Source organism: Xenopus laevis, chromosome 9_10S, assembly GCF_017654675.1.
Source record: "Xenopus laevis strain J_2021 chromosome 9_10S, Xenopus_laevis_v10.1, whole genome shotgun sequence".
NCBI lineage: Eukaryota > Metazoa > Chordata > Amphibia > Anura > Pipidae > Xenopus > Xenopus laevis.
In genome coordinates this window covers 86367345-86385952 of record NC_054388.1, presented here as the reverse complement: position 1 = coordinate 86385952, position 18608 = coordinate 86367345, and the positions used below count along the sequence as shown (strand labels likewise).

The following is an 18608-nucleotide window of genomic DNA, read 5'->3' as shown; positions in this document are numbered from 1 at the left end:
TTTCAAGCAGCATTCATATATTTTACGTAATCCGTATCCACCGCTGTAGTAGTGTATACGTTGGCCTTGTAGGCATTATTTGCACAGTTTTTTTGGCCGCAGCCACTGAAGCACAGAGGCCAGAAAAAATATGCCATATAAATGCTGAAAATAGTCATTTTTTGCCATACGTTGACTCAACGTATATGGCAAAAAATGACTATTTTCAGCATTTATATGGCATATTTTTTCTGGCAACTGTGCTTCAGTGGCTGCGACCAAAAAACTGGGCAAACAATGCCTACAAGGTCAACGTATGGCAAAAAATGACTATTTTCAGCATTTATATGGCATATTTTTTCTGGCAACTGTGCTTCAGTGGCTGCAACCAAAAAAACTGGGCAAACAATGTCTACAAGGTCAACGTATGGCGAAAAATGACTATTTTCAGCATTTATATGGCATATTTTTTCTGGCAACTGTGCTTCAGTGGCTGCGTCCAAAAAAACTGGGCAAACAATGCCTACAAGGTCAACGTATGGCAGTTGTTTAAAGAGAACAGTAGATTACTAGCCAGCAAAGCTACCTAAGCTAAAATGTCCCTCAAATCCCTGCAGACTTCTGTCCCTCCAATACAGAGCAGTATCAAGCAGATTACTAGCCAGCAAACTTACTATCATCTGTCCCTGAAATCACTAACAGCTCTCCCCCTACACTATCTCTTCCAAGCACACACAGGCAGATTTTTCAGATACATTTTTGCCCTTGATCCCCCTCTGGCATGCCACTGTCCAGGTCGTTGCACCCTTTAAACAACTTTAAAATCATTTTTCTGGCCAGAAATGTCTTTTCTAGATGTTAAAGTTCGCCTTCCCATTGAAGTCTATGGGGTTCGCGAACCGTTCGCGAACCGATCGCATTTTTGCGCAAGTTCGCGAATATGTTCGCGAACTTTTTTTCCGACGTTCGCTACATCCCTACTGGATATGTAACATATTAGCCAGAACACTACTTTTTGCTTTGCAGCTCTCTTGGTTTCCACTGACTGGTTACCAGGCAGTAACCAATCAGTGACTTGAGAGGGGTCATATCTGTTGCTTTTGAATCTGAGCGGCATGCTAAGGATCAATTGTAAACTCACTGAACAATTATGTCCCATGTGGCCCCCCTTTAAGTCACTGACTAACTCAAGAGTTAGAGAGTTGAAAAGCAGGAAGTAGTGTTCTGTTCTTAGACACAGTCACTCCAGCCTTTATACATTACATTTTTGGCTAAATAACTATATTAGAAACATTTTTCATCTATTTACCCAGTTTTTATTTTTACACTAAACTGTTCCTTAAATACCTAACTTATTAAACAGAACTGCTTCGTATAAATATGCCCAGCGGAGCAGTACAGTACAGGCTTGAGGTGCACACCTTTATATCATATGAATTCTACTTGATAGATATCTGATTAATTACTACTAATTGTTTGTATGGACTTGTACAGCAACCAGATAATGCAGATAATAAAGGCTTTTTCTGCCAGGGAGAGATTTAATTAGATACTAATTACTGGGAACATAAAAGCCAGCTAAGCGGGGACATGGGTTACAAGCAAACAAAGATGGTTGACCTTTGATCATGTAAAGGGAAGCAGAAAGCTCTGCTTATTACTAATGCTCTATAATGGTTTCCTATAAGCGTTTTTTTTTTCTCCTGGCCTAAACATTGAGGGCAACCATTAAATGCATCTACAGACATCCTTTATTTCTGTTTTTTTTTATTTTGCAGAAGGCCTTGTAAGGTTTTCTTTGTGATTTAATACACTTTTAGTATGATGGAAACATTGATATTCCACTGCAGTTTGCCATTTATTGGTTGTTATTTTTATTCTTTGCATTTCTGAAAATAGTTCACCCTTTTTTGCTGCTGTTATCTGGTTGTTAGGGTCCTAGAAACCAGGCAGTGTACTGAACAGTAGACTGAAATACAGGGGACGGCTTGAATAGATTCTTTTTGTAGGGGAAGCTATTGGTTTGTAGGTATTTACAACTGGGTATCATTTAACACAGTCTTTTGGATTTAAAGGAACAGTAACACCTAAAAATAAATTGTTTTAAATGAATAACAATATAATATACTGTTGTCCTGAACAGGTAAAACAGGTGTGTTTGTTATAGAATTACAACTGCAGTTTATATACATAAGCTGCTGTGTAGCCATGGCGGCAGCCATTCAAGCACAGGATACACAGTAGATAACAAATAAATTCTGAAGAATCCCATTGTATACGGTAGGGGTTATCGGTTATCTGCTGTACGTTTCAGATTTTTTCACAGATTTATAAAGATTTTAGTGTTTTTCATGCTCCCCACATGCAAAACATGTCCACCCCTAATCTAACTAGCTGCGCAGGCATTGCTTATACATGCGTGACCAACCTTCATACTGTTAACTCTGCCGGGCAGAGCAGATAAAGCTATGTATATAAAAGATGATAGGCCAAATGCCCAAGATTTGGACATGCTGATTTGGCGGCTGGATTGTGCTATGGACATAGTCAGGCCCATCCACATGCCTGCTGAGTTCATGTAGAAGTCAATAAGAGCAGCCCCGAAGATATCCTGATCTGCGCTAAATTTCATGCAAAAATCTTAAGATTTCGTGGTATAAGGGCAATGATCAGAAAAAAAATCAGACTTTTCGGGCATCAAATCCGAAAAATTCTAATATTTTTCACGATTTCATAGAGTTTTTTTCCTGCAAAGGAAAATTTTGGTACAATGTATAGATAAACAAGGGGAAAAAAATCTGTGTGGATTTGGTAGGACAATTTTTCCGACAATTATCAGAAATTTTTTTTGCAGCTGAAAATCATTTTTAAGCATCTGTGTACTGAAGGACATATTTATTGCACAATTTCTGCAAATTCCTACTAATCCGTTGTTTCTACTAATTCATTTTTATAAGAACTAACTATAGACCCTTCCTTAACTAAGGCTAATGCTACACGAGGTCTACTTTTAGTGATGTTGCTAATGCAAGGTCTACTTTTAGTGATGTTGTCCCATTAGGATCTACATCCATAAAAGCATTGTTAGCATTCTGTTCCATGGAAAAACGTAGGCCAAGAATCAGCCCCAATGCTGGCATTAGCCTTTTTTCTTGCCTGTACCTGGAACCACTACAGCAGCCTGGGTGCAAGCACATGTGACTGCTGTTGGTGCCAAAATGCATACTTACATGTTCTGGTGATGAAATTCAGTGTGTGTGACTGTACCAAGGCCAACACAGTGGTTCCGGGGGCAGGCAAGGAAAAAGGGTGATGCCGGTGTCTGGGCTGATTGTTGGTCTACGTTTTTCCGTAGACCAAGAATCAGCCCCATGTGGTATTAGCCTTATGGTGGAGTGGTTAGGAATAAAGTTCAGTAAGAAAAAGAGTCAATGGCTATTGTTGCCTGGATTCTCCTGGATCAATATCAGGATATGTGCTATGACAATGTTATCTCCAAAGCACCTCTGAATTCCATAGTACATTATTTAATAATCTGTATTTATTCTTAGCTAAGATGTAGAAGCATCCCCTGAAGTGCTACAGGTTATTTGCATTTGCATTTTAGCAGCCCCTGGTTCCTTCTTCAGAAATAATAAATGCTCCAGGTGAATGTGACAGCTTTGGGGAAAGTTAAAATTCCTTTTGCCCATAGCCCGGTCTAATTTACTGAGCGAGCAAACAAAACAACAAAGGGGTATAAAGAGTTAATATGATTTGTGTAGCAGCATTAGCTTTATGTAATTTGCTATAGACGCTGCGTGATAGATTTTAAGGACAGCTGCCTTTGTATTAAAGGGGAAGTATCTCGAAAATTAAAATGTAATATTAGCTAGCATACTGAAATAAGAAACTTTCTAAATACAATCAATTAAAAATTCTGTACCATTTCTTAAATTATCAAGTTTATCTTCACTATTCCTCTCTCGACATCCGTTTCTCTTCTGCCTTCATACAGGAGTTGAATATATCTTATAGAGGGGCTCCTTTTGCCTAGAAGATGTATTAGAGCTCACTCTACTAAAATCAGCAGAAATCCTCTACATGCAGAATTTGTACAAAAGGCAGTTATTTTGTAAGATTTAGTTTGTGCTGGAATCAGTTATTTGAGTGAGCTTTAATACATCTAATAGGAAAGGGAGCCCCCTTATACGATATACCGGCTCATTCATCTGAAACCCAACTGCTGAATAAAGACAGAATGAAGAGAAACAGATGCTGAGGGAGTGAAGATAAACTTAATTACTTCAGAAACAATTCCGAATTTTAAATTGATTGTATTTAGAGAGTTTCTTACTTCAGTATGAGGAAGCTTATATTAAATTTTCATTTTCGGGAAAGTTCCCATTTAAAGAGAAGTGTGCTCACTATAGTTTGTGTCATTTAGGCCTGCTGCCAATGTTAATTAATTTCTTCCAGAAGGCACCTTGAAAAATATCAGTACAAAACAAACAAGTTTCGATGTTTTATCAGCTAAACCAGTCTGTTTTTAAGGTCAAGAAAGTAGGTACAGGTATGGGATGTTATCCAGAATGCTTGGGACCAGGGATTTTCCGGATAATGGATCTTTCTGTAATAAAAACAAGCTACTGTTTTATTATAACAGAGAAAAAGGAAATAATTTTCAAAAATTTGGATTGATTATAATGGAGTCTATAGGAGATAATAATTTGGAGCTTTCTGGATAATGGGTTTTCCGGATAACAGATCCCCTACCTGTAATACAAAAATAATGTAACTGTATAGTAGTTGTAGTAGCAGTGATTTGTTCACTGTAAAATCACCTGTCCATGAAAACTTTAGCAACAAGAAACACCACAAGACATTGTTGGCAGACAATTGAGCACATTGAATAAACTCTATTTTTTAACCACTATACTAGAAAGAGGCTACCAACAAACTTTAAACTATTCCTATTTTAAAGGCTAGAAAACACTCCAGACTGTTGAAAAACAGAAAGTGAAGTGTCAGACAATGGAAATTTTCTGGCAAGAATCAGAGTGTTTGGTGAAAAATCCGAAAAAATAGTGAAACTCGGATGAAAAATCCGAAAAAAAACGTGAAAATCCGATTGTTTTTTTCCCGCAAAGCAAATTTTCAGGACAATTTAATAATAAAGTGTAAAAAAAACTGAGCTGATTTGATTGGAGTTTGTAGCAAAAAATATTGAGATAAATTTGTACTTTGATAAATAAAAGCCTTAAATAAACCCACTATAACAGTTTTGCCTCCATTAAGGATTCATTATTTCCTAGTTTGGATCAAGCACAAGGTTCTGTTTTATCATTACAGAGAAAAAGGAAATCATTTTGAAAAATGTGAATTATTTGATTAAAATGGAGTCTATGGGAGATGGCCTTCCTGAAATGCTGAGCTTTCTGGATAGGGGGTTTCCAGATAATGGGTAAGCAAGGTAACTGGATGTATTTTCAAAATCAAATGGATTTAAAAAATGAAAACCTATTGGAAAAGTGTCTATCATAATGTACATAGCTTGTAAAAAATATCTTTATTTTTTCTGAGTATCAAAGAATAATTTCCCTCCTATTTTAAAGTAATAAAGCGATTAAAAGGGCTGGGTGTTTGAATAACTCACAGACCAGTTCCAACACCCTGAAATTAGTGATGAACGTCAGATCTGTCAGTCACTTTGGGGGCATTTTTTTTACTACACTCCTAAATTAGAGATCTGCCCAGCCCAGTGTAAATGACAGCTCCATTCAATAGGTAGCATTTGAAAAAAAACTTGAATGTCAGGAAGGCTCCAAACAGCTCCAAATTGACATACAGTAATTCGGCAGGTTTTAGGTGGCGAATAGTCGAATTCCAATCCTTAATGGGCCAGAGTATGATAAATCTTTCTTTAAAAAAAACCTTGAATCGATTTCGGATAATTCCCTTGTCGAATTTGACAGTTTTGATCATAAAAAAAAAATCGAAAATTCGAATTTTCAATTCAACCCTTCAATAAATATGTACCTTAAAGTAATAAAGATAAATACAAAAAAATGTTTATGACGTGGGCTGTTAAATTAGCACTACTGTCCAAAAAGTGAACCTCCCCTTTAAGAAGAAAATTATAATAGTGTATAAAATTTAGCTTGCCTGCTTTCTTGTGAAGAAGGGATTAATATTGGAGTATATTTTTAGGCCGGTGGGGTCCACACAAACTCGTGTATTCCTTTAGTAGAGTGGGTAAGGGAGCAGAGTCAAACAGTCACTGACCTTTGGTTAAATAAACTATTATGATTATTCAATATGATTCATTTCGAGGACTTATGGAAGGTCATATGTAGCAGAACTGCATGAGCCATTTTCCAGCTGAATTTCTCACGAGACATCCTGTGTCTATTTCATATTAAATATCACTGCATTAGTCATTTAATGATGAAATCTATTTCTTTATAGCATATTTCAGGCACCAGAATCCAGAAAATTATTCATAGGACAGATCCACACCAGCTTCCATCCCCCTGAACTTGGCAGCTGTAATAAAATTTTTTTTAAAAAAAACTACTGTACTGCAAGCTTTATTAGACAAGTTCTGGCTCCTGGATGTCTTCTAAGTCGACTACATAAACTCAAGTGACAACTAAACTTAGTCAAACAGGGGTGAAACAAGGATGCAGATGAGTACCAGGTTTTGTAGGTTAGTTTACAGCTTCTCTGCCCCTTTTTTTGTTTCACGTTGCAACAACACGTGTATGTACTGCAGGAGCGCACAAATCTTGTTAATAAATATAGAAATATATTTGAACTCCAGACTCTGACACTGTTTAGTGATAGAGCCGAAGGTTTTTATTTCTCTACTGAATGCAATGCCCTGTATTGCATTGTTGCTATGATATTCACTCATACTCCAATGTTTAGCTACAGAAAAGGCAATATGTTAAGAGATCTTCTGTGCCCCACCGAACCACATGCACCAAAAAGAATCGAAAAAATCTTTAAAGGCAAACCAAATCTAGGTACTTTCCCTTGCCTTAGCTGTGTTTGTTGTTCATCAATCATAAAGGGTGCAGTTGTACAACATCCCACTAAAGGTAATAGCATTCCTCTAAAACACTATGCCACATGCAACACACTAGGGGTGGTCTATATGCTAAAATGTCCGTGTGGAAAAGTTTATGTGCGAGGGAAGTAAAGGCTAAAATAAAGGAACATAGAGGTGACATCAAAAATTTTAAATTAAGTACTTACACAGACACCACAGTTTCTTGCCACTTCAAAGAATTTAGACATAATATGTCACAACTGAAATGGCAGGTACTAGAAGTTGTACAGGCACCACAGAGAGGGGGTGATAAAAAGAGAATCCTGTTACAAAAAGAGGCCCTGTGGATTAAAAAATTGTGTGCTATGAAACCGCAAGGCCTTAATGATCAATGGAGTGTTGCGAGTCTTTTATGACTTAAATGTTATTTCCTCTTTCTTTGACAGATCGTGCTGCCTTTTGAAAAATGGAAACCTACTGTGGGTAAGATACATTTATTGTTACATATAAGGCTGGCAGCTAGGAAACGATGTCAAAAGTATTACGAAATATGTTGCAACAAATGTTATGTAGCATTTTTTGCTCTTGAGAGAAAATTTGACACAAAGTGTTTTGGCTAATTGTAGCTTTTTCAGGCCCATCATGGGCAGTGCAGGGCTGAAGTGTAATTATTGTATTTATTTATTCACTATATTTTAGCCAATAAAACACATGGAACCAAGAGACTTTGAATCACAACACACTGGCTTGGATCTATGAATTGGACTTTGTATTTTTTGATGGAGATTCCACAAACTGCCAGATTGCCTAGTTCTGTGACAGCATGCAGAGTAAATCTATGATGTAATCATGTTTCCAAAAATATTTGGACCTTACCCATTGAGGAATGTGGGTGTAGGTTGATACGCTGATCATGAAACCCCAAGGTGGTAATCCAATAGTCTAACATTTTAAAATAAAGGGTATATTACCTATAAAACACACAAGCTTTTATGTGCTATGTTACATCCATTAACACCAGTTATTTTTATTTATAAGATTTTATTTTCAGCAATAAAAAATACAGGTATGGGACCTGTTATCCAGAATGCTCGGGACCTGGGATTTTTTGGATAATCGATCTTTCAGTAATTTGGATCTTCATACCTTAACTTTACTAGAAAATCACGTAAAGGTTAAATAAACTCAGTAGGCTGGTTTTGATTCCAATAAGGATTAATTATATCTTAGTTGGGATCAAATACAATATACTGTTTTATTACTACATAGAAAAAAAGGAAATAATCTTTTTAAAATTTGGATTATTTTGTTATAATGGAGTCTACGGGAGACAGCCTTTCCGTAAATCGGAGCATTCTGGATAACGGGTTTCCGGATAATGGATCCCATACCTGTACAATGAAAAAGGGAGTAAGGTTTAGATCATAGTTGGTCACATTACAAAGTAAACACAAGTCAGACATTTTGAAATTGAAATTCATTGAAATTCTATGGACAGCCTCTTGCCAAAGTTTACCAAAAACAGCAGGGCAGACGGTTCAAAGGATTTCCAGTGCGTTACGATGGCTAATTTTTTTTAGCATATTGCAGTAACTATAAGTAGCACAACCTTGAGTATGGCCCACATTTTAAAGCAGCTGATAGTACCAGCAGGGAGAGTTCCAAGGAGTGAATATATAGGAGAGTCGGGTTTTCTTTTCACAAGACTGTACCCCAAAACTGCTGAGTTACCAGAAAAGGCATGGAACAGAGAACCTATTTTATCCCTACATTTATGACATCGGCCAGATACACTTGTCATATATTTTTACCAAGCGATATGGGTTCACATATGCCTTATTTAGAAACTTGATTTGTATATATCTATCTCTCATAGAAATAGGAAAGAAACTCAAGAACCATCTTAAAAACATCCTTCCCATTAACAACAATTATGATAAAAGGCATCACTAAGCACCTGCTGGAACGATCTCTTATGAATTATTTTGAGCATTTTGTGTTTATACATAGCAGTTTTTATAGGGGTGGTTCACCTTTAAGTTAACTTTTCGTATGTTATAAAATGGCCAAATCTAAGAAACTTCAATTGGTCTTTATTATCTATTTTTATCATATTTAATCATTTGCCTTTTTCTTCTAACACTTTCAGACAAGGGTCACATTCCAGTCTCTTTCAGCGTATAGTTGCTAGGGTAATTTGGGCAACCTGGACAGCTGCTGAATTAAAAGCTAAATAGCTCAAAAACCACAAATTGAAACATAAAACCAACTGCAAACTGACACAGAATATCTCTCTCTACATACATACTAAAAGTTAACTCAAAGGTGAACAAGGAACAGTTCAGTGTGAAAATAAAAACTGGGTAAATAACAGAGCAAGCAAGGTATAACAGAGCAATTAACAAAAAGAGTTTACAAAAAGAGACAGACATTCAATAATACAAATACAAACAGCTTATAAAATAAAACATGTTTGTAATATAGTTAGTTAGCCAAAAATGTTATGTATAAAGGCTGGAGTGACTGGATGTGTAATATACTAGCCTGAACACTACTTTTCAGCTCTCTAACTCTGAGTTAGTCAGCCACTTGAAGGGGAGCCACATGGGACATAACTGTTCAGTGAATTTGTAATTGATCCTCAGCATTGAGGTCAGATTCAAAAGCAACAGATATGACCCATGTGGCCCACCCTCAAGTCTCTGATTGGTTACTGCCTGGTAACCATGGTAACCAGTGTAACCAAGAGAGCTGAAAAGCAGGAAGTAGTGTTCTGTTATATTAGACATCCAGTCACTCCAGCCTTTATACATTACATATACATTACATCTTTGCCTACTAACTAACTATATTAGAAACATTTTTTATTTTGCACAGATTATTTACCCAGTTTTTATTTTTACACTGAACAAGTCCTTTAAAGTCAGAGTCTACCAAGAATGTTTTGTTCTAAATATAAAAAATGATTAATATTAAATGAAGTCAACTAGTTGATGTTTTAAAATAGTACGTTCTTTAGGCAGAAGTCAAAAATTTTGCAAGAAACTGAAATGTATCTGAATATCTTATTCCTACCAAATCTGATCATATCGTTTCCAACTTCTGTGAATGCACATAACACATGTGCCTGGTGTATGTATGTGAGGATTTGTATAGTGCTACTACTACTTTGCACATTGGGGCAGATTTACTTAGGGTGGAATATCGAGGGTTAATTAACCCTCGATATTCGACTGTCGAAGTTAAATCCTTCGACTTCGAATATCGAAGTCGAAGGATTTACCACAATTCTTTCGATCGAACAAACGTTTGATTGAGCGAAAAATCGAACGATTCGAAGGATTTTAATTCATCGATCAAACGATTTTTCTTCAACCAAAAAAAGCTTCGAAAGCCTATGGGGACCTTCCCCATAGGCTAACATTGAGGTTCGGTAGATTTTAGGTGGCGAAGTAGGGGGTCAAAGTTTATATTAAAGAGACAGTACTTCGACTATCAAATAGTCTAACGATTTTTTGTTCGAATCGTTCAATTCGAAGTCGTAGTCAAAGTAGCCAATTCGATGGTCGAAGTAGCCAAAAAAACACTTCGAAATTCAAAGTTTTTTGCATTCGAATCCTTCACTCGAGCTAAGTAAATGTGCCCCATTGTGTTCATTTTTATAACTCAATCTTTATATGGCAGTTTATCATCAAGTCTCTGGGAACGTCAAGGTGTGTAATTTATTAGGGTGTGTATTTTAATTTTACTGTGGAAATGTACACCTTATTTTACTCCACCTCAAATTTAAGTCAGTGGGACAAGTTCAGGCAGAGAAGAAACTAACATTAAACAAACAACTCCACACTGTCTGTCAGTAAAGCAGTGCAAATTGCTAAAATAAGAAGTTATAGCAAGAGAAAACAGATACTTTAGGTGTGGCTATCAGGGGTCACTAGCATAACAGCACCCCAAACACTAACAAAACTCATTCTACCAACTATCATTAACAGGCGATAGAAAACTAATGTGGCTATTCCCCTGTTCTCTCTAATAGGTAATAACTCACAATACGCCAATGCATTAAACACTCTCTCACTATAGTCAGTTAGTTCCTTCTGATTCAACAAAAACTCTAGCACTCTAAGGGTTAATCAGCATACAGACAGACTAGCGTTTCTATTCAGCATGCAGAGGGTTATGGCTCACAGGTAAACACTTTCAGGCTAGGTTCATTTAGAGCACCAAAGACAAACTTATAAAGTAATCTCTTTGATATTAGACAAGGTATAACAGAGCAATTAACAAAAAGAGTTTACAAAAAGAGACAGACATTCAATAATACAAATACAAACAGCTTATAAAATAAAAGGGAAAACATGGAAACCCTATACTTAACGCCAAAGGTATTCCTGGTCCTCGAGGGAAGGGGAAACAAATGGGATAACTTCCAATCGCAATTGGTCCTCCTCAGTAAATCCCATTCTAAAGGTGGCCATAGACGCAAAGATCCGTTTGTTTGGCAACATTGCCAAACGAGCGGATCTTTCCCCGATATGCCATTAACGAGCATGGCTATATCGCGGGTAATCTGATTACGATGTGCCGTGGGCTCGAGCGGGATCGGACGGGTCAAAATCAAACCTGACCGATCTCCGCCGGACGAAAGATGTCGGCACACGCCACACACGATCCGAAAATTGTACGAATCGGGATCTGTGTGTCTATGGCCACCTTTAGTCAGAAGAACTGACTATTTATTAGTGATTTCAGGGCATCAGGTAACTGCACACTCCCCCCTCCCTCAGGAATGCAAGGGGGCATGGCCTAGAGGACACAGATTGAGTTTTTATGACCTCCTGTGAGTAGGAACTGGACCAAGAATATAATGACCATGACCTTATTGGAACATAGGAGAGAGATGATATTATATTCATTGGCTATTAATTCTCTCATGGATTCCATAGATACTAAACATAATAGTGTGTGACCTGCCCCTGCCCACATATTCACGTCTGATAAACAGAGTTCCAACCCTTGTCATGTTTGGACTCATCTGAAAGCTGAAATTACCTTGAACCCATCACCAGTTTTTTTTATGCTATTGGTACAACAGGTATGGGTTCTGTGAGGATATTATAGGTTATGACCCTGTTACAAATGGCTGGCTCCAGACCTTAGTGAAGAGAGGCCTGCTATGCGTCTGATTTATGTACTGGCAGAAATATTTTTTCATGTTTCCATGGCCCGTTTTATTGACTATTACAGGCCTGTATCATGACATTTTATATATAAACAACTGTTTGTGAAACCGTTTTATGAAACATGCATTGTAGTTTTAAGGCACATTTAAAGGGATACTGTTATGGGAAAAAACATTTTTTTCAAAATGAATCAGTTAATAGTGCTGCTCCAGCAGAATTCTGCACTGAAATCCATTTCTCAAAAGAGCAAACAGATTTTTTTATATTCGATTTTGAAATCTGACATGGGGCTAGACATTTTGTCAATTTCCCAGCTGCCCCTGGTCATGTGACTTGTGCCTGCACTTTAGGAGAGAAATGCTTTCTGGCAGGCTGCTGTTTTTCCATCTCAATCTAACTGAATGTGTCTCAGTGAGACATGGGTTTTTACTATTGAGTGTTGTTCTTAGATCTACCAGGCAGCTGTTATCTTGTGTTAGGGAGCTGTTATCTGGTTACCTTCCCATTGTTCTTTTGTTTGGCTGCTGGGGGGGGTGGAAAGGGAGGGGGGTGATATCACTCCAACTTGCAGTACAGCAGTAAAGAGTGATTGAAGTTTATCAGAGCACAAGTCACATGTTTCTATTTTGAGAAATGGATTTCAGTGCAGAATTCTGCTGGAGTAGCACTATTAACTGATTCATTTTGAAAAAAACTTTTTTTTTCCCATGACAGTATCCCTTTAAGTCTTGATTCGTGTGAGATCAGCAGAGGATCTTTTTTCAAAGCCATGCGGTTTTGTTACAAAACTGCATTTTTGTTTACTTGACAAAATTATTTTGGTACATTGACTTAATGCCTTTAAATGAACTCAAGAAAGGAAACTGTTTTTGCTTTTCATCACAACATTTCAAGTCCGAACTTTTGTTTTTCATTTGCTTTAAGCAATAGCTTACTATTATTAGAAAACAAAAGTTTAGTTCCTTTAAAGCAATAAGTACTTTCTCTCGAATAGAAATCCTTGCGCTCTAATCTCACATTTTGATAAAACTTCCACCTGTAGCAAGAAAGAATTTAGCAGCAGCAAGTCAAATAATCTGCTATTTACTACTAAGTATGATAGTCTGTAGAGATATTTACTAGTGAGGCTGATTGAATATCTATAAAGTTTTCTCTTGTGTTTTTGGATATTAAATTCCATATTAGATTTCAGTTTCAGCTGTTACTTATATTCAGATTTTGCATTTCTTGGTACAGGTATGGGATCCATTATCCTGAAACCTGTTATCAAGAAAGCTCTGAATTATGGGAAGTCTATCTCCTATAGACTCCATTTTATTAAAATATTCAATTATTTTTAAAAATCATATCCTTTCTCTCTGTAATAAATATTTTTTTTACTAATATGGGCCAACACCACCATTTTTCACATGCACCACAGCACTGAATGTGGGGCATGCACAGTGTAATGAGACTTATGATGTCAACGATGATTGATATGTAAAATCAGCAAGGTAATATGTCCATACAAGTGGGCAAAACTAGTTTGAAATGTAAATTCTGTGATGGTCCTACATAGGTTAACTATTTAAAATTATACGGTTATTTAACTTGTCATTAAAAGTGCAAAATGAAGAGAAAATGCCTTACCTGGCACCTTGTCGACAGAGCCAAAGCCAGTTCGCGGCATGGCAAGATCACTCAATGCACGTCGTGACGGTTCATAGAACCGAAACGGCATATGCTGAGCAGCTGCTGATGAGCTGTGTCCAAACCCCATGACTTCTGTTGACGGTTGGACAGGTAGGTCTAAAAGAGCTTGACAAAGAAAAAATAGATTGTTGATATTTCTCCCCATCAAGATCTTTTCTTGTCAATTGTAACTGAAGTATTTATGAATCTAAAACATCTATTTGAACAATTGCAAAAGGTGCATAAAATATTCATTTAATATTTTATAAATGAATGATAATTTCCATGTACTGTATGTCTTAGCTAAAGGAATCCCCAATACAATAGAACAGCGCTCCCTTAAATGATCACTGCAAACAGGGATTTTCCCATGGCATATATGTAAATGCATAAAATGGTATATAGCAATAAAATAAGCTTAAAAATTAAAAAAGTATAAATAAATAAGCCATACATCTAATCTCCTAACTAATCACTATTCAAACTAACCTAAATATTATATAGCTCTATATCCTCTTCTCTGGGGACTAATGACAACTGACAACTAGGGCAGGGGTCCCCAACCTTTTTTTTTTTTTTTTTTACCTGTGAGTCAAAATGTGAAAAGAGTTGGGGAGCAATACTAGCATGCAAAAAGTCCACAGGGGTGCCAAATAAAGGCTGTGATAGGCTATTGTTAGTCCCTATGTGCACAGGCAGACTACAGGAGGCTCTGTTTGGCAGTATATCTGGTTTTATGCAACCAAAACCAAGAATTCAAAAATTAGCACCTGCATTGAGGCCACTGGGAGCAACAGCCAAGGGGCTGGTGAACAACATGTAGCTCACAGGTTACTGGAATTGAGGATGACTAAATGACTACAGGCTTATAAGTGCTGAATGTCATTACCACTTAAGCTGGCCATAGACGTACAGATAATCATGTGAATCCTCGATTTGTACGATTTACGGACCGTGTGTGGAGTGTTCCGACATTTTTCGTGCCATGGCGATCGGTCGTTCAGACAATCGGCCAGGTTATAAAATTTCTTTCGGCTGCTGATAATATCTCTGCATGCATCAGATCAGGGTATATTATCTAAAGTACCATGTTATTATCAGCAAAGATTAATATTTGTTAAAAAAAACTATGCTTTCGATAGGATACTGGCCAGTAATATATTAAGCCACAATCTTTGTGCTGTTTACATGTGATTAGGTTTCAAACAGCAATGAAAATGTGTAAAGCTTATCAAACATGCATTATTATTTCTCTAAAAAATGTCCTACCCTGTTACTTACCAGATATTCTTTGCATTTTCATACGGCGAGCCTGTATTCGACCCTTTGCCAGCCGCTGCTTTGCTATGATACAGCGAATGTGATCAGAAAAGATGAATGTTGCCTGGAGGATGGGGAATGGCTTGGAATGTGGAGTAGAAGCTGGTTTGTGTATGGTGATATTTAAGGCTCTGCTGTCATCCTCAACTCCAGTTACTTGCATATCCTGAGAACAAAAGGCACCACAGTTAGATCTCTTACATTACAACTGTACTACCTGAAAGACATTAAAACCATATTATATAGGTGTAGTTTTAAGAATTTCAACAACATTTCCGAAAATGCTGTTAACAAATCATTCCTCTGCACCTCATCTACCCTACTAGAATTAAAATACTCAGTATATGCTTATGACTGGTATGAATGAATAAGTAGCTATGGCAGTGGTCCAAGATTATTAGGGAGGTGTAACTAGGGTTGCCACCCGGCCGGTATTTTACCGACCTAGCTGGTAAAACACCTGCCAAGGCCAAGGCCGGTATTACAAATTTACCGGCAATGCACTTAATGGCAATTTGTAATACCGTTTAAAAAAGGCCCTTGGCCTGCCCCCAATTCGCGCAGAACTTAACTTTTTTCCAGTGTTCTGGACATTGAGCGATGTTGCTCCGCCCCCTTTTGCATCACGATGCATGCCTCTGCCCCCTTTTGCATCACGAACCACCCCCTTTGTATGCCTGCCCCCCCACTGGCCGGTAATCTTTTTCAGTAAAGGTGGCAACCCTAGGTGCAACAGATTTTAAATGCCTTCTTATAAAAACATTTTAATTTTAGCCACTGTCCCATATAGATATATAGATATTTCTTACTGTAAAATCAACAGCACAGTTGTGTTGAGTTAACCACACTCACTGTCCATCTTATCTGGACTAATGAATGCCAAAGAGGGGCTGAAATGGGTTGAACACCCCTTATATCACTGGTACATGGCTACTGTAGGAAACTAAACAAATCTGGGCTCTAATGCGGAATAGTTATCATTAAACGCATCTTTTTACCTCAATATCATTTGAAATGTAGTCAGCCGTACTGCTTACTCAAAAAGACATTAACAAGGAACCATTTGTTATACTTTTATCTACAGACATTAACTCATTCTAAGAATAAAATCTTTCTGCAACAGTGTACTCTAACCAAGGTAGTTTTATTCTGAGAAATGATAAATATTTTAAAACTAGAAAGAACAAAATAAACCAGTAGACATTCAACCAAGATAAACTGTGCTGTTATTTGAAAATGAACTTCCAAGAAGTCCTGGGTGAGATCCTATTATAATGTGACAGTAGTGTTTAATGTAAGTTCTTCTAATATAAAAATCCTTTCTGATGAAGAATTTATGGGGCATGAGCGTGAAAGCTTGCCACACTTTGATGGTAGTGCCAAACAGATTTTTAGCCCTGCTTCTTCATAGTTATTCATGATTTACCTGTAACAGTCCAGCAAACTTCACCACTCCCCAGCCAAGTCTTTTACTGTCCGGTTGTACCAAACTCATCTGATAGATATCCACAGCTAGAAACCTTTGCACCTGTCCTCCATCCTTTGTAACCACTGAGCAAGCAATTAAATCGCTGTTATCTGGGGAAACAAATTAAAAACACGGATTACAGATATGAAAATCATTACCAAAATTATGAGACAATTGTGCCTATTGTGTATTATAAGTCACACAGTAGCACAAGTGCTCTTACATATATTAGATGTTGCGGACACACTAGCAGTTATTTTCAAAGATGTAAAGTAGATCTTGGCTGAGCAAAAAAACACTTCAGAACTGCCAGCCCTGTGGTACCATGATCCATGGTGCTTTGATTGAATAAACTTTCAACATTTTTATAAATACTTTTAAAAGATTTATGTACAGGGGGGATTTTGTATCCTGTAAACTGTTAAGACTGGAGAATTTGGCTTTTAGAACATATTAAAAACCCATCTTGGGGTCGTATTTAGAATAGGAAACTACAGTGGCAGGTGGGTAAATAATCCTTATTGTAGGCTCCTTATACTGAAGGTATGAATAAATTGTGGTTTATAGATGAGTGGGAACTTCTATTGCATTTTGCTCAACATTGTTTCAGATGTCCTTGACCTAAATCCTCTTACATGCCTGTACAATCATCTTACGCGCCTGCAGGAATCTTGTACTTTTGTATCACATATGCTGATACGGCATTGAAAGGTGAACAACAGGGGTTGATCACCTTTAAATGAACCTTTAGTATAATCTAGAAAGTGATATTTGGAGGCAGTTTGTTATTGGTTTTCAATTTTAATTATTGTGATTTTGGAGTCATTAAGTTTTTATTCAGCAGCTCTCCAGTTTGCAATTTCAGCAATCAGGTTGTAATGGTCCAAATTACCCTAGCAACCATGCATTGATTTCAATAAGATTTCAATAAGAGAATGGCACGTGAATAGCAGAGGGCCTAAATCGAAAGATGAGCAATAAAAATTAGCAATAACAATAACCATACAGAACATTTGTTTTTAGATGGGGTCAGTGAGCCCCATTTAAAAGCTGCAAAAAGTCAGGAGAAGAAGGCAAATCATTCAAAAACGATATAAAAAGAGAAAAAAAAAAAAAGCCGAAGTGAAAAGTAGCTTAGAATTAGCCATTCTAAGTTAATTGAAAGGTGGACCACTCCTTTAAATATCCGTTACTTTGTGTGCGTTTAAGAGTTCCTCTTTAAACCAGACACAAAATAAGAATTGTGTAGTCATGAATTATGCATTGGTTTGAGAAATCATGTGGCTGGGGCAGTGTTTTATCTGTATTTTCTGTGTTTATTGCTTTGATATTGGAGGGATGTTGGTTGTAAGCAGTAATCTCTGGAAAGCATCAGTGAGGTGGTTAATGGTGGAATCAACCATCTATTTCTAGGGAATGTGACAAATAATTTGCAACATTTCATAATTGTAAATGTTCTGACTTTAGCAGCATTTAAAGGAATCATTTGGAGTAGACTTTGGAGTAGACTAGAACTGCCATTTTGGTTATAATGAGTAGTGTGGCCATTTCCAAGTCTCCACAAAGAAGGACACAACTCATCTATCTATTTAATATGCAGTTTACTTCATTATATTATAACAACCAATGTACACAAATTTCCAAATAATACAACTTCACAGATTAATTACTATAGTCTTAGGGCTGAGCATTTAACCTAAATCAGCCAGGTTTTATGATGATTTGAAATATATGAAAAGTAGTAGAAAATATACAATATATACTTATTTATGTGTAAAATATCACATTCTGTGAGCTGGCTTCTGCTACATTGTTGCAAGAGACAGAACCAGATGTTCAGACAGGAACAAATACTGCTTTAACTTGCAGTTAAAGTTACAAATAACAGTAGGAATCCTGTATATTAATATATATTAGAATTATATTTTCTTTCATTACAAACCATTTTAATTTC

At 36.9% G+C, this 18608-nt stretch overlaps 1 protein-coding gene across 7 annotated transcripts in view; it reads right to left on the bottom strand.

Moving 5' to 3' along the window:
* clec16a.S (C-type lectin domain family 16 member A S homeolog) overlaps window positions 1–18608 on the bottom strand; it is a 130061-nt gene that overhangs the window by 28999 nt on the left and 82454 nt on the right. For all 7 annotated transcript variants that reach the window (XM_041579129.1, XM_041579130.1, XM_041579131.1 and 4 more), the window contains 3 exons: window positions 16613–16764; window positions 15148–15352; window positions 13825–13992 (listed from right to left, as the gene is read on the bottom strand). In XM_041579129.1, the coding sequence (XP_041435063.1) occupies window positions 13825–13992; window positions 15148–15352; window positions 16613–16764 (525 nt within the window). The remainder of the gene's footprint in view (window positions 1–13824; window positions 13993–15147; window positions 15353–16612; window positions 16765–18608) is intronic.